A 23,881-nucleotide genomic window follows, 5' to 3' on the forward strand; every position below is an offset into this window, starting at 1 on the left:
ATTTTAAAAGCATTTACATTGTGAGGAAATGCAGCAAAAATTTATTGAAAGCCAGTCATATTTAAAAGTAGCTTTTTTTTTGATAAGAGTTTCTGAGGGTAATACAGTTGATGTGGTGTTTGCAAACACTTGCAAAAGGTGTTTGATAAAGTACCATAGTACACTGTCAGTGACACTGCAGCCATGGGAATAAAGGTCACATTAGCACAATGTGATACATTTTGGGAGGAGGAAAAAGCAAAGGGAATGTGAACTAAAGGATAAAATTCTAAAGGAGCAGCAGGAACAGAGAAACCTGGAAGTATATATGCACATTGAACGGCTTCAGGGCACATTGAAAGGGTGGTTGAAGCAGGACACAGTGACGCAGTGGTAATGTTACTAAACTAGTAATTCAAAGGCCCAGGCCAAGGTTCTAGGTTTCATAGGTTCAGATCATACCATGGTGGGACTTAAAATAAATTACTGAAGTCTAGAATCTGTTTCATCGTGACCGTTGCTGCCATTGGTTTATCATTCAAAAATATGATTCACTATGTCCCATATGGAAATAATTCTGCTATTCTTATCTGGACTGGTCCTGATCTGACTCTAGGCCTATAGCAATATGATTTGATTCTTAATTGCCCCTTGAAAAGGCACAGCAAACTACTACTTTTTTGAAAATGGTCTAGATCATGGGCTGCTTCATTTGTTATTGAGTAGAAAAATATGCAAGTTGGAATTAAACTTTATTGAACACTAACTCAGCATCTGCTGATCGCAATAGTTTAGGATGGAAAAGCTTTAGCCGACGTAGAAAACTGTTAATAGAAATGGTTGTAGCAATGAGGGACTTTAGAGAAGCGTGAGCTGAGAAAATTGAGGTATTTGAGATAGTGACCTGGGATTCAAATTTGAATTTAATTCTGAAAAAATCTGGAATTGAGTCCAGTGATATCTGTGAATCCACTGTCAATCGTTGGAAAAACCCATTTGATTCACTAATTCCTTTTGGGAAGGAAACTGCCATCCTTCTCTGGTGTGGCCTAGATGTGACTCCAGACCCACAGCAATATGGTTGACTCTTAGCTGTCCTTTGGGCAGTTAGGGATGGGTATTAATGTTGCCTAACCAGTTGTCCTCATCCAATGAATAAAAAAAAATGCTGAGTTGATGAAGCATAAGTAAACTGTATTCTTAAGACTGAATATGGTTAAAATTTACAAACATTGCTTGAATGCTAACCAGCCTCCCTTTTGATCCTTGACTTTAAAATATTCATCAAGTACCATTTTTACATATTTTGAAGTGCATAACTGAGAATTTATGAACATTCACCCATGAATTTAAGGTGAGAAGGGAAAGATTTAAAAGGGACCTAAAGGGGCAAATCTTTCATGCGGAGAGTCGCACGTGTATGGAATGAGCTTCTAGAGGAAATAGTGGAGACTGGTACAATTACATTTTAAAAGGCATCTGGGTGGATACATGAATAGGAAGGGCTTAGTGGGATGCTGCCAAATGGGACTAATTAATTTAATTTAGTATTTCTGGTCAGCAAGGACAATTTGGACAAAGGGTCTGTTTCCATGCTGTACATCTCTATACCTCTACGACCAGAATGTAAAAGACAGTGAAGCCTGATTTTAAGCACTTCTGTATCTGAAGAAAAACATGGCTACTATTTAAAACATGTGTTGAAGAGATGAATTTTGAATTACTTGTGTCTGACAGATTATGCAGAAGAGTTAGCCAACAAGCTGTTTGGTGTTGCAGAGCCACCATCATCAAACCTAGCCCGTTCTTTACCTACAACTGTACCAGAATCTCCAGCATGTTCAGCCAGAACCCCAAAGACTCCACGTACACCTAGGCTACAAGATCCCAGTAAGACACCACGATTTTATCCTGTCGTCAAAGAAGGAAGGCCTTTAGACATTGAGGTACGATAAATATTTATTATCCTTTTCTGGCTAGAAACACAATAAAGTAAAAAGATACGACATTTTTGGTGCAAAGTTTCTCCATATTTTAAAACCGTGAAAGTCTTGCTTTTTAATGCTTATGCATCACTTGAGTGCTCATTTAAATTTTAAAATGCTCTTTATTAGTCAATTTTTTTTATTTAAGATCATTCATCAAATCCAAATTTTCCCTGAGTAGCATGTATTGTATCATTGCACCAGGGTCTAGAATAATATTAGGTTGATTATTGCTGGAAAAAAGACAACTTGCTAACCAATCTGCACTTCCCTTTCTGGTAAAGTAAATGTTGGTTTCCTCTTCAAGAAAAGGTAGAGGAGCTTAATATTATTTTAAATGCAGAAAGGTACAGAAAGAGATATATAGAAGTCTTTTTCCATGAATCACAAAGCTAGAACCCAAGTAATAGGGTAGACAAATTTCTATTCATTCTAAAAGAATGAAGTATAAAAGTAGGAGGTCTTGCTAAACTAGATTAAGCACCATTCAGATCACAAATGGAATACTGATAGGTGGGGCTCCGATATCCAAAAAAAATACACTGATATTGGTGACAGTCCACAGTAAGTTCACCAGGTTAATACCAGATATGGAGGGACTGTATTATGGCAAGAGATTGATTAGGCTGGGCCTGCCCTCTTTGGAAGTTAGAATGTGAGGCAACTTGATTGAAACATACAAGATTCTTAGGATAAATGCAGAAATGTTGTTTCCTCTTGTGGGAGAGTCTAGGACCAGAAGGTATAATCTGAGTAAGGTGTTGCCCATTTAAGACAGAAGTGAGGAGAAAGCTTCTGAGAATAATGAATCTGTGGAATTCTTTTATTTCAGAGGACTGTTGAGGCTAGCTCCTTAAGTATATTCAAGGTTGAAATGGACGTTTTTAAAAATATTTTAAGGGAGTCTGATTGAGATGACAAGGGAGGAAAGTGGGTTTGAGTATTATCAGCCATGATCTCATTGAACATTGGAGCACACGAGATGAATGGCCTACTTCTTCATCTTATGGAGTGCAAGATGAAACACTGACAAAACATCCCTTTGTTTTCAGCGATATTCCAGTTTTGTAGCATTTGAAAGACTGTTTGTTTGAGACATGAAAATGTAATATCTCAATTTGGATACTATCCTTTTATTTTTTCCCCCTCTTGTGTCTCTATTGTCTTAACATCTATGGGTATAATGAAGTAAAAACATTTTAAGTCGTCTTAAGTCCTTTTGTAATAATTACAAAGCAGTATTTTGTCTTCTAGAAAATGAGTTAACTTCCTAGGAAACAGTAGCCCTCATGAAATTCATAATTCAAAGACTTCCACAAAATAGAAAATCTTTTTAGAATCTGTACTATACATATGATGCCACTTAATATCATCAGGCAGTTCTAATAAATTCTGAAATTATGTTGCAAACTCAAGTAACATCATATCTATTACCATATCAATGGCAATACATCCCTATTTAACCTCATAATCTTTTTACCTCAAGCCCTTTCTGACCTCATAGTGACTTGGCCCAAATACATGATGTGAATGAGTACACTGAGGGTAATGTGTAACTTACTGAGGCAGAAGCTAAGCTATTGGTAGTTTTTAAAACTCCAAGGTGATTGCATTTGCAGGCACCAAGGAAAAGAAAAACGAGGCATAGTTCAAATCCACCACTTGAATGTCACATTGGCTGGGTTATGGATTCAAAAGAACACAGACCAAGAACACCATCTGTTAGGTAAATGCTTTTGTTTATATCATTTATTAATCGTCTGGTACATTAAACATTTTAAAAAGCCTAGGAATATAATACAATTGCAAACTAATACAGAGGAACCTCGATTATCTGGCGTTCAATTATCCGAATATCGGATTATCCAGCAAGATCGCAAGGTCCTAATGCTCCACTCAATTGTTAAACAGCATTCAGTTATCTGGAATGCGATTAAGCGAGCGAAATACTGCTTGCCTGTGTCCTGTGGATAATCAAGGTTCTTCTGTATAGTGATGTTGCTACTTGCATTGTAGCATTAACTTTACAAAAATGTTTAGATAGCTTATATCAATTGAATAAATAACAATTTTGTAACTTGTCCATGAAAGAAGAAAATACAACCATATGTTCAATAATTGTAACATATTTACATAACATTAACATTTGTTATAGCATTATCAGTAAGTTAAATTTAATTGACTCTTTTATTTAGTATTTATACTGAATTTTTAGACAATTCAGTTGTGTATGCTACTGAAAGTATTACTGATACACAATCTACTTATGTTTTTGAATATTGCTACTTTGTGACAACATGTATTTTGTAATATTACCTCTGTAAAATTTAGTCTAATAGTGAAGCAGTTCTTTAGGACGTTTATAAAAAAAAAATCAGCATTTAAGTTGCAGATGTCATGATGTCTGTTCTAATTACTTAATTAATTACTTAATTGGTAACTTTGTTTGTGCAACCATAACATTCCAAATTTATTTTGAACCCATAATGCTGAGCAGTTACTTGTACCTAATTTCGTAAGTTCGCAAACTCCCTTGTTTGGAACCAGTCAATTGCCAAAATGTCCTGGAAAAATAAATTCTATCATTCCGGAGCGTTTTTTTTTTCCCCCACTTTCATGTTTGCCTTTTAAGTCATTCACTGTTGGACTTTAATGTAATTCCAAGGTACTAAAAATAATTAAATATTAAACTTGTTTCAAATTATCACATCTGAAGAATTCATCAATTATAGCAAGTGTAATATTTCAAACTAAGTTTCTTTTTGTTCCTTTATAGTAACAATAACCTACTTGTTTCTTGAAATCGTCACAAATCCTTGATTCAGGAACTAGTCCTTTAGATTGGAAATATTTCTGTGTCCTCTTATTTAGGAATAGTGAGAGGAGCACCAAGGAAACTATAGATTGGTGAGCCTACCATTTCTTGTGAGGGAAATTGCAAATCTATAATAAAGATTCAATGTTTGGGCTCTTCCAGTAGTCTGATACCTTCTCTACCTCTGGATTGGCAGGTTTGCCATAAGGTTCTGCTTGTCAGAGAGCTGTCATAAGTGTTGAATTAGTTGATTAAAAATATTTACTTTATTTATTATTTAGTGAGGTAAACCACTTTTCAGGTTTGCTGATGACACACACAGACAACACTGTAAATAATGCAAATTTACAAAGAAAAACTGATGGTTTAAGAGAATGAGTAAAATTGTAGGAAATCAATTTCCTATGCAGGTAAATCAGATCATCATTTTGGACCCAGGATAGGATAGAGAACTTTATAAATGGTGCAAATCTAGAAACAGTGGAAGTCAAAGAGACTTGACCGATACTGCTTGCCATGATATATGAAAAGCCAAAAGTTCAGAAAGTTAGAAATTATACTCCAACTAATCAGGATTTTATTACAACTGAAGTACCGAGAGAAGTCCTGGGCATAGGAAAACCATTGGATTTAGTGTCTTTGAGGGGTTCAACATAGATATATCAATATGATGCCTGGTCTTCAAGCAGTACCTGCACAAATTCGATATGTATTCCTGGAATTTGGATAGTTATGGGGAAGTTTGATATTAACGTTCTCAAAACTGATGTGAGAAAATACTATTGCAGGTTGGAAACTTTTAAATTAGGAACATTTGTCAAGATAAAATGGAGCCAGGCCTTTCAGAAGTGAAATTCGGATGCTCATCCATACACAGGATGGTAAAAGTTTGAAACTCTTTTGCAGTCAACAGGTAGTACCGGAAACATGGCTGATTTCAAATCTGAGGTGGTTAGATTTCTGTTAATCCTAGTTATTTAGGTACATTGGCAGTTGAGACAGATCCGCCACGATATCATTGAAAGCCAGTGCCAGGGGCTAAAAGTCTATTTTAAGCCAACACGAAAGTTACAAATGGTTCTAATTATTGGAAACAGGAATCAAGATCTGGGGATTTGGCCAGTTTTGTGTGTAAGTTTAAAACAATATTCAACTGCTGCAAAAGATAGTCTTGAATGTCCTTAGAATTCTGTGTTTTTGCGTGCTCGATTGGCTGATGTATGACTAGTTATGCTGAGGAAACCAGCAGAGACTAACAAAAATGCCTGCCAGAAAAGTGGCGTGTCTACAACCCAGGTATTGTATTATATCCATAAGAAACATAATGGTGAGAAAATGTTAAGGAAAATAAAACTTCATTCCTAGCTTTGAAATTGTTTTTGTCCACTTAGTAGTTCAAATGCCAGTCCTTCAGAAGGCACACCATTTGTTGGAAGTTATGGCTGTACACCAAACTCTCTACCTAAGTTCCAGCATCCTTCCCATGAGCTTTTAAGAGAAAATGGCTTCACTCAAGAAGTTTACCACAAATATCGTCGAAGATGTTTGAACGGTAAGCCTTTTTCCTATATTTCATATATTAGGAGGTTGGATAATTTTGAATACAGGGCATTTAAAGGATGTATTCCTCAAAAGTAGTAGTTCTTTTCTTACCGGTTTGGACAATTTGTTTTTTATTTCAAGGTATCTTTGTAGCTTTAAATGAACCCTTAATGAAGGTTTTTACTTCTAATGTACAGCTGAGAAAGGAAAAATAAGTTGTGACAGAATGTTTTTGCGTGTTCTAGTAGTAGTCGAGAGTGTGGTGCTGGAAAAGCACAACAGGTCGGGCAACATCCAAGGAGCAGGAGAATTGACATTTCGGGCATAAACCCTTCAGCAGGAACGAAATGTCGATTCTCCTGCTCCTTGGATGCTGCCTGACCTGTGCTTTTCCAGCATTTCACTCTCGACTCTGATCTCCAACGTCTGCAGTACTTGCTTTCTACCTGTTGTAACAAGCAATTGTATATGTCACTGAACGTTTTGTAGCCTTGGTTTTAACTCAGAAGATTGCTTTATAATTTGGTAATAGCACATTAATGTTGCTTACAAGTGATACTGAATTCTAAGCTTTTTGTCTTGAAATAGCACTGAATTCATTCATTGGCACTGAAATGCAAGCGAACAAATGTTTGAAAGTTGTTAGGAACAATGTAGAACTGTAATCTTAATTATGTTTTTTTAATGAAGGGGAAACCTAATTTTCAGGCTGTTGTGAGCTTGGTGCCAAGAAGTTGATTAGGGATAGCTAAAATGGTTTTGTGAAGGGTAGGTCGTGCTTCACAAACCTTTATTGAGTTCTTTGAGATGGTGGATGAGGGTAAAGTAGTTGTTGTGTACATGGCATTTGATAAGGTTCTCCACGGTAGGCTATTGCACAAAATATGGAGGCATGGGATTGAGGGTGATTTTAGCAGTTTGGGTTAGAAGCTGAAAGAAGACGGGGTGGAGGTTGATGGGAAATGTTCATCCTGGAGTTCAGTTACTAGTGGTGTACCGCAAGGATCTGTTTCGGGGCCACTGCTGTTTGTAATTTTTATAACTGACCTAGATGAGGGCATAGAAGGATGGGTTAGTAAATTTGTGGATGACACTAAGGTCAGTGGAGTTGTGTATAATGCTGAAGGATGTTGCAGGTTATAGAGAAACATAAGCTGCAGAGCTGGGCTGAGAGGTAGTAGCTGGAATTTAATGCAGAAAAATGTGAGGTGATTCACTTTATAAGGAGCAACAGGAATAGAGTATACTGGGCTAATGGTAAGATTCTTGATAGTGTGGATGAGCAGAGAGATCTTGGTGTCCATGTGCATAGATCCCTGAAAGTTGCTACCCAGTTTGATAGGGTTGTTAAGCCATATGGTGAGTTAGCTTCTATTGGGAGAGGGACCGAGTTCAGGAGCTACAAGGTAACGCAGCTGGAGAAAGCTCTGGTGCAGCCACGCTTGGGGTATTGCATACAGTTCTGGTCACAGCATTATAGGAAGGATATGGAAGTTTTGGAAAGGGTTCAGGGGAGATTTACTAGGATGTTGCCTGGTATGGAGGGAAGGTCTTAGGAGGAAAGGCTGAGGGACACGAGGCTGTTTTCGTTAGAGAGAAGGTTGCGAGGTGTCTTAGAGGCATATAAGATAATCAGAGGGTTAGACATGGACAGTGAGAGCCTTTTTCCTCAGTTGGTGATGGCTACCACAAAGGCACAAAGCTTTAAATTGAGTGGTGATAGATATAAGACAGATGTCAGAGAGAGTTTCTTTACTCAGAGTAGTAGGGGCATGGAACACTGCCTGCAACAGTAGTAGACTCACCAACTTTACAGGCATTTAAATGGTCATTGGATAAGCATATGGATGAAAATGGAATAGTGTGGCGTAGATGGGCTTCAGATTGATTCCACAGGTCAGTGTAACGTCGAGGACCAAAGGGCTTTAATTGCGCTGTTATGTTCTGTATGGAGAAGCCAATCAGAGTCTCTGGGTGCATAGACTTCTAATGAGGTTTTACAGCTCGGAAGTGAAGAAATAGGGATTAGTTATCTTTTGGTGCATTTTTGCAAAAGGTTTGGGGATTTTAAAAAAATCTCCCAGCAACAGGGATTGAGAGACACAGAACTCCAGAAGCAAGTAGTCTTTGTATATTCTATGTCAGAGAGTGGAGGTAATAGTTTTAAACTCCTTGGTATGAAATCCTGCAGAACTGCTGGAAATGTTTTCAGGAAATTCATGTTTGTTCTGAGATCTATGTAATAATGAGCTTAGTTTGCGTCTCAGCGAAAGATACTAGCTGAAGATAAAGTATCTAGTGAATGTGCAGAAAGTTGTCAGAAGGAAACTAGTTACAGTTGTGTCAGCTTGAGCAAGAAATCTTGGTCTGGATGTGGTGGTAGCTTTTGCTTGGGTTGTGGAGTTTGTAAGGGTATTGCTGGGGTAGAGAGTGTGTGGTTTTGAATCCTTTTCTGGTGTTTGTAACAAAATCTTTCTATTTTCCACAATGGAGTGTTGAGTTCTTTATCAATTCAGTATTGTTTGTTAAAAAATTACACTGACAAACTCCTAGAGAATATGTTCAATAGCAAACTGATGTGGTTTAGAATAAATCACAAATACCAAATTAGGGTTGATCAATCCAGGCTTTGGTCTAGGACCTGATTTACCCAGTATTCATATCAATTGGGGTCTTAAATGACGGATCAGAAATCCTTGAATTTGATATATATATGAATCCTTAAGTACCAACAGGTTTTTGGGATAGCAATGTGAATTGCCATGTAACATGTTATGTAGTTTGGAATTTTAAAGATGTTTTAGATTATGTTATTAAAACATTTTGGGAGTAGATGATGTCATACTGGATCTTGTGAGCATGATATAAGTATCATGATTAACATTGCTCTGTTTTCAATTCTAAATGCTATCTAAAATTGATGTATCAAAGCTACAATTAGATAAGATTTAATTGAAAATGGATAGAGAATATTTTAAAATTTTTGAAATTACAAGAGGAGAGGAAAAACATGGAAAGGAAATGGAAAACATTGAACCCCAAAGAGAGAAAGAAATCAGACAGTGTGGCATAGTTAAAGAAAAGCTTGGGGTAAAGGAAGAAAGCAGAATTCAAAGTATGATTCTGATTGCACTGAAGAATTTGATTTAACTAAAATGTTTGGTTAGTACCTAAAATTTAGTATGGTGTTGAAAGATAATTAACCTTTTTTTTAAAAAAAAAAGCCAACATTGAAGTGCCAAAAGATGCTTGAATCTTAATGTTAGTGACCAGATAAACACAACTATGAATATGTATACCACTAGTGTTTAGGGAGAATATTCAAACACTATGTAGTCATTAAAAAGGTAGAACTTAATGCAGATGAGTTTGTCTCTGAAGGTAATCAATTAAATGCCTATTCGTGAACTTGTACAATTTTTAAGAGAAAGCAATGCTGCGATTTCTGTGGATTTGCTCATAGCAATTAGAAGAAACTTCTGAGAGTGAGAGGAAAATATGATGGAAGTATTCCAAATTAATATTGTAGTAATTCGATCTATTTAGGTGAGCACCAAGTATCAACGATCTGAGCAGCAGCAGTTCTGATAGGTGCCTATGACCCCTCACATTTGAAATAGCTATATGGGAATTGACAAGGGATTGGGAGGGATAGAAAATCTTTAAGGAAAAGAACTTCGGTAAAATGGAAGGAAGTATTGTGAATGAGTCTGACATAGAATCAAAGAGATGTACAGCACGGAAATAGATCCTTCGGTTCAACTTACCCATGCCGGCCAGATATCCTCTCTCAAATCCAGTCCCATTTGTCAGTGTTTAGTCCATGTTGTTATGGACCAAGCTAGACCCCCTCACAACGTATGAAGACCCTAACTTTTCTAGTTACTTTAGGCAGATGTATGGTGGATATCCCAGGAGTGATGCAGCTGGTCACACCACTTGGCTTCGAGTAAAACAATGTATTTACGCACCATCGAATGAAACACAAACAAAAGAAAACAGAATTTAGTCTAACAATGTTTGAAAACCTGACCAACACTACATCCCTTACAACTTAAGGAAGAGCTGTTCCGATTTCCTGCAACATCCCATAAACACACCCCTTGGCCGAAAAAAGGTAAATGCAAACACAGATTCTGACTGGAGAGATATTCGGGAGGGTGGGGGGGTGGGTGCGGAATTGGAGTGAGAGGATGAATCAGGGATCATTTGCTGAAACATGGAACCTCTTTCCACTGCAGTTGTTTCTCAGAGCAGCAGCTTCGGGACTGCTTACTAAAACCAAACCAAACCAGGAAAAAAAACTGACCTGGGAGAACTGGTCACTCCCGTTCATTGTACACGTGTTTTTTTAAAAATTGTAAAAGCCTTTCCCTGATTGTTGTCATAGGCAGTATTTGTTTGCCGTAAGCAAAGACCCCAAATCCCAGAAAAATCTGAACCTCTACCTTTTACAACCCCCCTTTGGGGAAAGAAAACCCCACTGATAACATAACTTTGTTAAAGGAGCAGCATCGTCATAATATCCCTTTTAAACTCTTCCTATTCCTATTCATCCAGATGCTTTTAAATGTTGTTATTGTACCAGCCTCCTTCATTTCCTTTTGCAGTTCATTCCATACATGCACCACTGTCTATGTGGAAAAAGTTGCCCCTTAGGCCTGTGTTAAATCTTACGCCTCTCACTGTGTTTAGCCCGTCTTCTCTAACACAGAAGTAATAAACCCATCCTGAGTTGACAGAACTTCATCAAACAGTTTACTCTGAAACTGGATCAGAATCAGTATTAGGTTGAAAGTTGCTGTTCAAGAGTGTTAATGAAGTAACTGTGATAGCCTTAACTATCTGCTCATGCCAAATTGGTGTTAGTATATCAGCAAGTAGTTCACACTAGATGTTGTAACAAAATTTATAAGTGACTCTCCAAATTCCAAAGATAGGTCACTTGGGTATTAGGAAAATGCAAGGTAAACTAGAATAACATTTGTACTAGTCAGGGTTACATATAGATATGAAACTTTCCAGACATGCCATATATGTCAAGTAGTGGAAAATTCAAGCCATCAATTGAACCTGTATCCTTTATTCTGATGTCACCTTTTGAAGAACCTTTAGCAGGGTCCTAATAGATTATGAAGGATCCCTAACTAAAACCAAGAGTGGGAATTGATGTCTTTTAAGAGTCATGAGTGTTTCAAAAACATTTCCTGAGTGAAAAAGAATAGCAAAATGGTGGTGAAATAGTTCCTCATTTACATTCATAACCTATATCTTGGAGTGCAGGCATCAATTTCCAAGTATTGTGAACTTGATAAGTTTGGTATAGAATATCAAACGGACATTGATAAGTTGATGGGTGGGTGGCCAATTAAGTTAAATGCAGAGAAACAAGAGGTGATTTGTGAGAGTATGTTATCGGAGTCTGGCCTGGTTCATAAAATATGTTAAGGACGTAGCCGAGACCCTAACTTTTTCTTCTTTTAGAGATAGATGTGAAATGGATATTCCAGGTATGATGCAGCTGGTCAAACCACTTTACTTTAAGCAAAACAGAAATTATTTAAACGCTATATTCCAAATTCTGATTTCCTGTTTTAACTAATGTAATTATTGGAAAATTTAATTGACCTGATGCAGCAACTTAACTAAGGAACAATCCATTAACATCCTAGAAACACATCCCTTGGCAAAAAGGTAAATTGAAAAAGATTCTTAAAGGTAGGAGGAACAGCATCCAAAGAGATAGCAGAGAGAAAGTCAATCAGGAATCATCTGAAGTTTGCAACCATCCTGAACTCCAGCATCATTTGAATGCCACAGCTAAATCAAACTAGAAAAAAAAACTGAACTGGGAGAACTGGCCATTCCCCTGCCACTGTTAAACCAGGCTGTTCCTAGACCCCTTGGTACCCCTGCCTTTGTGACTTTTTTTTTAAAAAACAAAACCCAAGGACCAAATAACCTTTGAAGTGACAGCATTGTCGCAAATGAAAATAGTTACACTGTAAAGGGGGATGACCCTGATATGCAGGAGCAGAGAGAGTAAGGTGTATATGTAGACAAATCATTAAAGGTGGTAGGACAGGTGCAGTTAATGCGTACTGTATTCTGGGATTTATTATACTGGCATGAGTATAAGAGTGACCATTATGCTGGATCTGTATAAAACACTAAAACTCAGTTGGGGTACTGTTAAAGCACTTTATTGGAGAAAGTGTAAAAGAGATTTGGAAGAATAGTTTCAAGGGTGATAAACATTTTAGTTGAGGTAGATTGAAGAAGTGGGGTGATTTTCCTAGAGGGAAAAGCAAAGCGTAATGGTTGAAGTTTATTTTAAAAGTCATGAGAGATCTGAACAGGGATGGATAAACTTTTCCTGCTCATGAAGCAATTTGTGAAAGAAGTAAATGTGATAGGAGAAGAAACTTTCCAAGCAGGAAATGATGGAATATGCTGCCTGGAAGTATGATAGATGCAGGTTCATTTGAGACATTCACAAAGGTATTTGACTATTTAAATAGAAATAATGTGCAAGATGACTAGGAAAAGGCAAGGAAGATAGGACTAACTTGATGCCTTCTGCACCGAAATGATTCTCATACTTGTGGTACGTCAGGCAATACAATCGATCAAAGTTCGAATTTTCAATCACATATTCAAATAAATAATAGTTTAGGAATAAACAATTTATTTTCATTCATAGTTGCAAGGTGCACTCGAAGAAAGATGGTATCAAACTTTAAAGACCACGGCTTCAGCTTGTTTTCAGAATATCGTAATGATTGGAAACAATGCATTTTCTTGTAGTTGGCAATTAAAGATATCCCTAATGAGTTTTCAGGATTAAGCCCTTTCAAACTAATATGGGGATATGAGGTTAGAGGATCCCCTTAAAGAATTGAACCAAAGCTTCAAACCCAACTTCCAAAATGTTTTGAGTTGCTGTAAATAATTAGCCAAAGCATGTGAGTTGACGAAAGAGCACTAGATAATCGTGCAACAAACCAGTAAAGCAAAGTGGATTTGTCATTGAAAACAAGGTAATGGTATTGTTACTGGTCTGTAGTGAACCACTAAAACTGAAGTACACCGGACTTTATCAAATCAAAAAGAAACTCAATGAATTTCCATGTATATATGTTAATAACTTACACCAGCACTATGAAGAGTCAGAAGGAATGTATTTACAGTGGTGAAAGTAGCAGTGAGTGAAATAAGAATTTCAGAGCTGTTGAGAATGAATCAGAAATTTAAAATTCTAAATTTAGATGGAATATTATGCTATCTCCCAGAAATCTATTGAGCGGATATGTGAACACTAACAAATCAAATTTATTTATAAAAATTCAGAAAGAGTACTGAAGTAGGTTAATTCCATAGTACTTCATTTCTGACATGCGTAAAGCTTGTGGCTGTTGAGTCTGAGTGAAATGCTATGTGGGAACCTAACTGTTCTTTTGTCAGACCAAATGATGTTGATTACAAAATAAAGTACAACTCTTTTTCTGGGATTCAAAAGACATCTGAATATCAAATGGGTTATTTTCAAGTTCCAAACAACGAGGGTTAAATGTTATTGTCTAGCTTTAAAAATGTTCCCTAATGGGTCAGAATAATGATTATCTATTTCATCTGTTCTCAATCTAAACAACCTTCAGATGTCATCAACGTATGCAACCAACTAACTACTGATTAGCAATTAATTATCTACTGAACAAGGTAAGACAGCTAGGAAACACGCAAATGTAGATGTATGTAATCGTTGTTTTGTACTGAATATAAATCATAAGTTGCAAAGCTGCATCATAGCCAGTTTAAAGCTAAAGTGTTAGGCTTGGTTCATTGTGTATGCTCAAGACTGAGACCAGTAGATTTCCACATTAAAAATATCCAAGGATTTGGGGTTAGTGAAGAAAAGTTGTGTTGAGTTAGAAGATCAACCATGATTTTGGTGAATGACTGAGGCGGCTCAATGAGCAGAATGGTCTCCTACTTCTATTTCTTAAGTGACGTTTGAATGCACTTCACACTCTCTTTAAATGATTCAGAAAAATCGCAAGGTATTTGGAATGGTACAGATCTAATTGCATAATGTTTCCTTTTCAGAGAGGAAGAGAGTAGGAATTGGACAGTCCCAGGAAATGAACACCCTGTTCCGTTTCTGGTCCTTTTTTCTCAGAGATCACTTCAACAGGAAAATGTATGAAGAATTTAAACAGCTGTCCCTTGAGGATGCAAAAGACAATTACAGGTATAATCAGCAGTGAATAGTTGAATATGAAGAACAAGACTGGATTAAAAGATGGAAATTCTTCCTAATTCAGATAAAATGAAAGATTTTTGTCCTCTCAACAAATTTACATTTTTAATATTCATTTAGATAATACAACACCCCAAGGTACAAGACAGTTGTTTAGCAAACCAAAATTGTGACTAATGCAGTATTGGAGCGGGTTAGCAGAAGCTCAATCAAAATGATTAGGTTGGAAGAGATTTAGAGAGGAAGCTAGGCTGAAGACACTATGAAGAAGCAGTGCAAATTAGTAACTAGTTAAATAATACAAATAGACTGTGCGGGTTGTGGAGTTTGTGAAAATAATTGGAATCTGTACACTTGGTAAATGTCAGCAACTCAACTTAGACATTGTTGCTGAACTTGAGTTCCAGCTGTAATCTGTTATGGGACAAAGGAGGAAGCATTACCTGGGCGAAAGTCAAGTAGTCACTTTGGTTAAGATTAGATTAGATTCCTGACAGTGTGGAAAAAGGCTCTTCGGCCCAACCAGTCCACACCGACTCACCGAAGGGTAACCCACCCAGACCCATTTCCCTCTGACTAATGCACTTAACACTCTGGGCAATTTAGCATGGCCAGTTCACCTGACCTACACATTTTTGGACTGGGGGGAAACCGGAGCACCCGGAGGAAACTCGCGCAGACACTGCGAGAACGTGCAAACTCCACACAGACAGTCACCCGAGGCTGGACTCGAACCTCGGACCGTGGTACTGTGAGGCAGCAGTGCTAACCACTGAGCCACTGTTGAACATTGTTAGTAATTTTATAAAGGAAGGTATACAAATGTGAGTCAGGCATAAATTGGAGATCACCGATTCAGTTCCCTTTGGCAAGCATTTAAAGAACAAGGTATTTATTATCTGTGTGGATGAATGGGCAAATTGACACATCACAGAAGACTGTTTAATTGAGAGGAAGTAAATGTGACAGCTAAAGGAACATTTTTAGTTAGAGGGTTGCATACTGTTCTATGCAGCTCAGAAGTATTGCCTGCCTGGTATTGAGGTTAGAGATGTCTCCTTCTGGCTTGTGAAGAACTTGCTGTGAATGTTGTGGTGATTCATATGAGAAACAACTACATTTGTGGAACTGGGAGTTATGCCCGAGCAGGGCACTAGCACAGCACTGGGGAATGTTGGGAGTCTTTCTAGAGGATGGGCTTTTCTTAAACCAGCCAGTACAGAAACTGACCGTGGCTGTTCAAGTGAAAGGATATTTGGAAATTTTAAGGTGGAAATATTCCAGGATTTACACCACTTCGGAGACAACAGAAGAAGTGTATCTGCCTTTAAAGTGTAGGATTGTAACGGCAAGAACATAACAAAGACATGTAGGCCATTTGACCCTTGAGCCTAATCCATTTGTAATGTAAATTGTAGGATTAATTTTTGTATGTTTGGGTTGCTATTGGGTGGTATTTTGAGTTGATAATTCGTGGGTCTTCTGTGTCTAAGTTAATAATTAACTGAACTTTTTATAGACATGGTGATTTTTAAAAAGATATTTTGACACCTGACTTGAGTTTTGTGAACCACTAATCAGCTATTTTAAATTTTAGATTATTTTGCAACCCAACAAGGTAAGTAGTGAGCCTTGTGGTTTGTGAGTGACTTCTGGCCCTTTTATTTTAAAGCTTAAGGGAAACATCTGTAGCTTAGAAGGAGACCTTTGGAGAACAGTCTTATGAAGTCCATGGAACAGGATGGTTGTGTCGACATGGGTTCCCAAGAAGGGAAGGATATAGTGTGACTTTTGAGTGATAAGTTGGTGTTAGTCCTAGACTATGAGCTGGGATAAAAAGAGGTTACTTCAAACTGAAGACATTTAAGCAGGTGTGTGACAGCTTCTTTCTGGAGCTATCTGTAGGAGGAGTCACAAGTGACTTAAAACTCCAGGGTGTTGGATATTGGGACTCTGATGTGAGTACAAAGGAGTATATTGGGTTTATACTTTTACAGTGTATTTAAAGATATTTGAATTTATATTATATTATAAGATGGTTTGGTTTGTTGTATCTTTTATTAATAAACTTGTTTTATTGTTGAAGAAAAAGCTGCAGCAATGCCTCCTTATACTTGTAAGAGACAACTTTTGACATTCAAGCCAGGTTCCTGTCTGGGATCTGACTTATCTGATAAATGTATCAACTGGACTCGTATCACAGTATTAGAAGATTATGGTTGGTCTGATTGTGGTTTTAACTCTGTTGTTTTTCTGCTCCTAAATCCTTTACTCCCTTGTCTGTCAAAAATCTGTCCATTGAACCTTGAGTGCATTCTATGACCCAGCCTCCGTTGCCTGCTGGGAAAGAGAAATCCAAAGCACGAAAGATATTTCACTTAGTCTCTATAAATGGACCTCTTACTTCTAAACCGTGCTTCCTGACTCCGAGTGTTTTTTCTCTCTTTCTCTCTATCCTGCTCTCTCTTTCTCTCTGTCTCTTTCTTTTTTCTCTCTCAGCACCTATAGTGCTGTGGCCCTCAATCTTTCGTTTCAATGACATCACTTATTGCTTCTGCTAAAGTTTAGTGAGTATAAGTCCTGTAAAGTTTTCACAAAATGCGTTTCACTGGCAGATGGGTAGAATTAGCAAGCTGGCTTTCTAGGGAAGTTGACAGTTGTTTTGGTTTTTGCAATAAATAAATTGGGAATGTTTTTAAAGCCACCTAAGGGAAACTAAAAACTACTTGATAAATGGGTGGAGAAGAATGGAAGTAAATTAGCCAAGCGTATTAGGGAATAGTGTATCTAAAATAAATCATCCTTTAGCGGCAGGGGACAGGAGACATTTTCATGGAGAATGAAGAAATGAAATCTAAAAGTAATGTGTCCAAGTTTGTTTATTATCCAAATTTAGATGAAAATATATGCTGAGAAGGACACAGCTGCAAAGAAATAGCTAGATTACGTGAGTTGGCAACAAGATGGCTGATGATTGGGGATGGGATGTGGGAGAGGAGAGTAGAATGTGAGATGCTGTTCACTTTGGTTCTATAAACAGCAAATCAGAATTTTTAAAAAGGCATGCCTTGTAAAAGGAGCACAAAGTTAGCAAGCAAGCTTTGTGCATGGGAAATCAAGTCTCTATAACTTGATTTTTTTTTGAAGAATCAAGAGGAGCATGGATAGGGTAAGTAAACAAGGTCTTTTCCCTGGGGTGGCTGAATCCAGAACTAGAGGGCGCAGGTTTAGTCTGAGGGGGAAAAAATTTAAAAGGAACCTTAATGCCAAGAGAGTGGTGCGTGTATGGAATGAACTGCCAGAGAAAGTGATGGAGGGTACTACAATTGCAATATTTAAAAGGCATCTGGATGGGTATATGATTAGGAATGGTTTAGAGGATACGGGCCAAGTGCTGGCAAATGGGATTAGATTAGGTTAGGATATTTGGTCAACATGGACGAGTTGGACTGAAGGGCCTGTTTCCATGCTGTACATCTCTGTGACTCAAGTAATAAAGAGGATTGATGAGAGCAGAGCGATGAACCTGATTTTATATGGACCTCAGTAAGGCATTTGATAAGGTTCCTCCATGGTAGACTGGTTAGCAAGATTAGACCACATGGAATACATGAAGAACTAGCTATTTGGAGGCAGAACTGGCTTGACGGTAGAAGACAGAGGTTGGTGGTGGAGGGTTGCCTTTTGGCCTGGAGGCCTGTGACTAATGGTGCACCATAAGGATCAGTGCTGGATCCACCTCTTTTCATCATTTATATAAACAATTTGAATGGAACGCACGAGGTATAGTATGGAAGTTTGCAGGTGATACCAAAGTTGTAGGTGTCATGGATAGCGAAGGAGGTTACCATGGAACATTAGAATATAAAACATTACAACGCAGTACAGGCCCTTTGGCCCTCGATGTTGCGCTGAACTGTGGAACCAATCTGAAGCCCATCTAACCAATACTATTTCATTCTCATCTATATGCCTATCTGATGACTATTTAAACGCCCTTAAAGTTGGCAAGTCTACTACTGTTGCAGGCTGTGTTCCACACTCCTCCTACTGAGTAAAGAAACTACCTCTCAATTTAAAACTGTCGCTTTGTGCTAGCCATTGCTATCCAAGGAAAAAGGCTCTCACTATCCAATGTATCTTACCCTCCGATTATCTTGCGTCTCGCTTAAGTCGCCTCTCGTCTTCCTCCTTGTTACTGAAAACAGCCTCAAGTCCCCTCAGCCTTTCCTCCTAAGACCTTCCCTCCATACCAGGTGACATCCTAGTAAATCTCCTCTGAACCTTTTCCAAAGTTTCCACATCCTTCCTATAATGGTGTGACCAGAACTGTGTGCAAAACTCCAGACGTGGCCGCGCCAATCTTTTGTACAGCTGCAGCATGATCTCCTAGTTCTGAAACTCAATCCCTCTACAAATAAAAGCCAACTCAGCGTATGCCGCCTTAACAATCCTATCAAACAAACAAACTTTCAAGGATCTACGTACCTGGGCACAGCAATCTCTCTGCTCATTTACACTACGAAGGATCTTAACATTACCCCTGTGCTCTGCATTCTTGTTGCTCATTCCAAATTGAATCACCTCACACTTATCCACATTAAACTCCATTTGCCACCTCTCAGCCCAGCTCTGCACTTTATCTATGTCTCTCTGTAACCTACAACATCCTTAATCATTATCCACAACTCCACCGACCTTAGTGTCATCCGCAAACTTACTCACCCATACTTCTACACCCTTATCCAGGTCATTTATATAAATGACAAACAGCAATGGATCCAAAACAGATCCTTGCGGTACCCCACGAGTAACCGAACTCCAGGATTAATATTTCCCATCAACCACCACTCTGTCTTCTATCAGCCAGCCAATGTTTGATCCAAACTACTAAATCACCCTCTGTCTCATGTCTCCGTATTTTATGCAATAGCCTACCGTGATGATCCTTATCAAACGCCTTGCTGAAGTCCGTATACACCACATGAACCATCTTACCCTCATCCACCTGTTTGGTCACCTTTTCAAAGAATTCAAGGTTCGTGAGGCTCAACCTACCCTAAACAAAACCGTGTTGACTATCCCTAATCAACTTATTCCTCTCTAGATGATAAATCACATTTCTTATAACCTATTCCAATAATTTATCCACACCTGAAGTAAGGCTCATAAGTCAATAGTTACCAGGGTTATCTCTACTCCCCTTAGTCATAGAGTCATAGAGATGTACAGCATGGAAACAGACCCTTCGGTCCAACCTGTCCATGCCGACCAGATATTCCAACCCAATGTAGTCCCACCTCCAATTTCCCTCCAAACCCTTCCCACTAGATAAAATGTAAGCTAACTTGTATTATTCACTTATTTGGTTCATACAAGTTTAAGATTTTTAATAATTACTGTCGGAATGAATGCAACAACATTTGAAGCAGTGGTGCTGTACCGTGAGTCGAGTTTTTTTATTGTGTTAAGTTTAGAATATTTGACTTGTTTCCTTTTATCATTCCACTTTGTTTAATTTTTACAGGTATGGATTGGAGTGTCTGTTTAGATTTTACAGTTATGGACTAGAAAGAAGATTTCGACATGACATATTCAAAGATTTCCAAGAAGAAACTGTAAAAGACTATGAAGCAGGTAACTGTCAGTCCAAAATAATAAATACCCGCTAACACCTAGCTTTCTGCACATAGTCTTGTGGTTACATTACAGCAGAAATTCATTACTTTTCGAAAGCATTTCACAAATACGTATGGTAAGAATAAAAGATTTATTGATAACATGAAAATTATTCAGCATTCAGTTCCTGTGAAGAAATTTCAATAGTCTTGTACTACAACCGAATCACTTTCGATCTACATACTGACTTTTGAGTGCTTCGCTTTCAGGCCAACTCTATGGATTGGAAAAATTCTGGGCTTTTCTCAAATATACTCAAACAAAGAATTTACCAATTGATCCCAAACTGCAACAATACCTTAGTAAGTTCAAGCGACTTGAAGACTTCAGAGTTGATGTGAGTATATTTAGCATTTGTTTTTCATTAGTTATAGAAGGTGATTGCTTTGTTACTTGAAACATTTTGAACAATTTCTTAGTGATTATAATTAGCTCATTTGTTTATCACTAAGCATGATTATATAAATGATAATTGTCACCATAGAATTGAGTCACCTAGGAAGATTGGTTTTGTGGAAATGTATGCTTGCTTTGGTCACAATCATCTTCCATTCCTCCTATTGTCAAGGCTAAATTTAGAAATACTTTGCATCTTGGCCCATGGCGCCTATGTATTTAATATGTGCACATTATGAATCAGGATTTGTACCTAGCACCATTTTGTTTTGGTGTCAGAGGTTGTCCATGGTTCATATTTGGAAAGGGCATTGTCTCTTGTGCATGTGCAAATACAGGGTGTAACACCTGTTGCCTTGACAAAATTGCTTTGGCCTGAATGTAGCCAACCTGCATGCAGTGTAATCTACAAGGACCTGCCATATATAGGTAATTTTATTGTGAAAGTATTTCACTTAATGTGGAGTGTTTGAGGTTCAGGATTGTTTGCTTGGGTTCCACAAAAGCAATTAACTGCTTCTACCCCCCTGTCCCAGTCCACTGACTATTGGCTCAATCACCCCCAAGGCCTACATGAAGACCAATATTAGCATTATAATGCCTGAAGTTGAAACCTTTTTTTTAAAAAAAATCTGTTGAATTAAACTGAAAAATCGTGCAAACTGTGTTTCTGCTTACCTGATCTCTTAAGCCTGATCTTCAGCCAGAAAATTATCCTATATTTTAATCTGGTTTGCTACGATCTTGAAGCTATTAATGTGTTTGCAAATATTCTGCTTGCATGCTTCAGCATCTAAAGATGATTAGTATTTTACTCAAGTGTTCTGAACTTTCCTTTCTAGTGCATGATGTAATTATACTTCTGACTTCTATTTTATTGAAACGTTCTTAAACATTACTTTTTATTAGCCCCCATTTGGTGATGAGGTTGGTCGAAAGAGACGTTCTTCTGGAGCTGACGACAGTGGTCGTAGAAGACATCAACCAAATGCCTCTTCTAGTAAACCAGTAAATGCTGCTAAACCCTTACTCACCAATAAGTCTCAGGTTTCAACAAACCCTTCAAAATGGGATGCATCATCTGGGAAATCGGAGGACAATAGGAGCCAGAATACTGCTGCCATGACTACCACTGAACCTGAAACACCTGAGAAATAGACTTTCTGCATTACATCTCCCTGCTTATACAAATCGCATCAGTATTTTCAGCTCAAGGACCTTGTCCAGTTTTTTAGACTCAGCCTCAATGAAAGAAAAAAAACTTGAAAATATTCATATTACTTTCAGTTTTGGGGTGGGAAAAACTAAGTCCAAGTTTTGAGCTTTCAGCCAGCTGTTTTGGAGAAGAGGAATTTAGAATCTAATCAATTTGTCACACCCCTCATTTTGATTTTCAAGATTACCTTGAACTACTGTTTACAGAAACGCATTCCTGCACAATATGCAAAAATTACACATTTGAATTTGGAATGCCTTACATTTCAATGAGGATTCTCATACTTCTTAAAGAAGAAAAATTATTTTTTAGTCCATTACCATAGTGCTTTTGCAGCCAGTTCCTCCTATTGTTATTATTGATTTTATATATATATATATATATAAATATATCTATATCAGAGTACATAAATTTATTTCTGGGAAGTGTACAATTGAAATTGCTTGGGTAGGGAGAATAAAATCTGGAAAGAAAATCTTCTACATCCAAGATGGTATAACCAGGGTTGCGACATAATTCAATGAATTATTCAGTAATTAACAGTGTGATGAAAATGGTTGTGAGGCCTGTTTCCATACTATAGCGAATCTAATCTAATCATCCTGGATGCAGTGTGTTTTAGGTTTAAAGCAGTTGGTTACACAGTTATTGACAAATTTAGTGGAGATTGTTACAGAGTGACTTGGATGGTTTGGGCTTGAATGAAAGTATAACTAAAGGAGATTGTGCAGCTTTTTAAAAATGGTCTTCTGAATCACTAATATCTTGCACTGCTTAAATTATCTACTGCATCTTTTTATGCAGATGAAGATAAAATAACAGATTTTTCTCACTTCAGGAGGTACTGGGGTTTGGTTTTGTTTCATTTATTTTATGCTTATAGTGTGCTTTCAGTAAAGCACTACAATTGATTTGTAATTTTTTTAAATGCCATTATACTGTTGTAAAATGTTAATTTTTTTGTGGAAAATTTACAAAAAACAAGTGCTCATTTGCTGAAGTGGTTTTGCTCTTAGTAATTATTAAGACAGTGTCATTTATTTTAAATTATACTTAGCAGGAGGGGTGGGTTGCTGGTTTATCTTGAAGGGTTTTATTCACATTTGTGAAAATTACTGGAAAATTCTTCAAAATCAGACGCATTTATTGTATTTAAAGATCTAGCATCCTAATACAACCAGTGAAAACAATCTATTGGTCTTCCTATCTGTTCAGACTTGAATGTAAGAAAGTTTGGGCAGTATACATTTATTTACTGCTGCTAATCAGAGGGCTAGAATGGACAGTAGCAGTGTGGAATCCACATAACTATCATTATAAATAAGCTGCAGCTGTACATCATTTACTTTGCTGAAATAGCATGCATATCTTACCTTAATGTGTAATCCAGGCTTAAACCCAGCTGAACGATGCAACTGTAAAATACTTGGATGAAAGATTGTATATACCATTTAAAGTAATCAGTTTAGAATATTTACCCTAATTTTTTTCATCTAATGAAATAAGTGTGCACATCTAGCATTAGCGTGTGTAATTTGTGGCAATCTTCTCAACTTTTATAAAAATGCATATAAAAACATTCAAAATCAATCAAAATTTAACTGGTTGCACTGTGATTCTTTGGAAATTCATTTTGCAGAGGGGGTATAACTTAACTGTTACTGTTCATTATTGTTGGCCAAGTTTTAAAATTTTGAAATGCAGGTACCACTTTGCATTATGTTTCTGAATTTAGTTTAAGATTGTTACTCTCTTTTGGTTGCACTGTTTATATTGATTCCCAGGCATTTGTCAAAGCTACTCAAGCCAGACACTGGGAGGTGTGGAAAATGATTTTTATTGCACTTCGGTTTCTGATTTTTTTTTTTCCCTTTTTAAATGGAGAAGTGCCTCACCTTTATTGCTGCCTAACCAGATCTGAATAGTCAGTTGAATTTGTCATAGATTTCCTTTTCTGGTCAGTATGTGCAATCCAAAATATTTACAGCAACACTTTGGGATGCTTCTGT

The 23,881-nt window shown here is 37.4% G+C and overlaps 1 protein-coding gene across 3 annotated transcripts in view; it reads left to right on the forward strand.

Moving 5' to 3' along the window:
* The window catches only part of LOC132833249 (la-related protein 1B-like), a 109,565-nt gene extending 86,032 nt beyond the window's left edge, over positions 1 to 23,533 (forward strand). Inside the window, exons 14-20 of one of the 3 annotated variants that reach the window (XM_060851369.1) lie at positions 1,717 to 1,925; positions 3,584 to 3,690; positions 6,171 to 6,331; positions 14,428 to 14,572; positions 20,109 to 20,218; positions 20,470 to 20,597; positions 21,566 to 23,533. In XM_060851369.1, the coding sequence (XP_060707352.1) occupies positions 1,717 to 1,925; positions 3,584 to 3,690; positions 6,171 to 6,331; positions 14,428 to 14,572; positions 20,109 to 20,218; positions 20,470 to 20,597; positions 21,566 to 21,814 (1,109 nt within the window). In that variant the 3' untranslated portion in view covers positions 21,815 to 23,533. The remainder of the gene's footprint in view (positions 1 to 1,716; positions 1,926 to 3,583; positions 3,691 to 6,170; positions 6,332 to 14,427; positions 14,573 to 20,108; positions 20,219 to 20,469; positions 20,598 to 21,565) is intronic. The other 2 variants (XM_060851370.1, XM_060851372.1) reach the window with 2 other exon arrangements.
* Positions 23,534 to 23,881: the final 348 nt, after the last annotated feature.

This window comes from Hemiscyllium ocellatum, chromosome 36 (assembly GCF_020745735.1).
Source record: "Hemiscyllium ocellatum isolate sHemOce1 chromosome 36, sHemOce1.pat.X.cur, whole genome shotgun sequence".
NCBI classification, from domain to species: Eukaryota; Metazoa; Chordata; class Chondrichthyes; order Orectolobiformes; family Hemiscylliidae; genus Hemiscyllium; species Hemiscyllium ocellatum.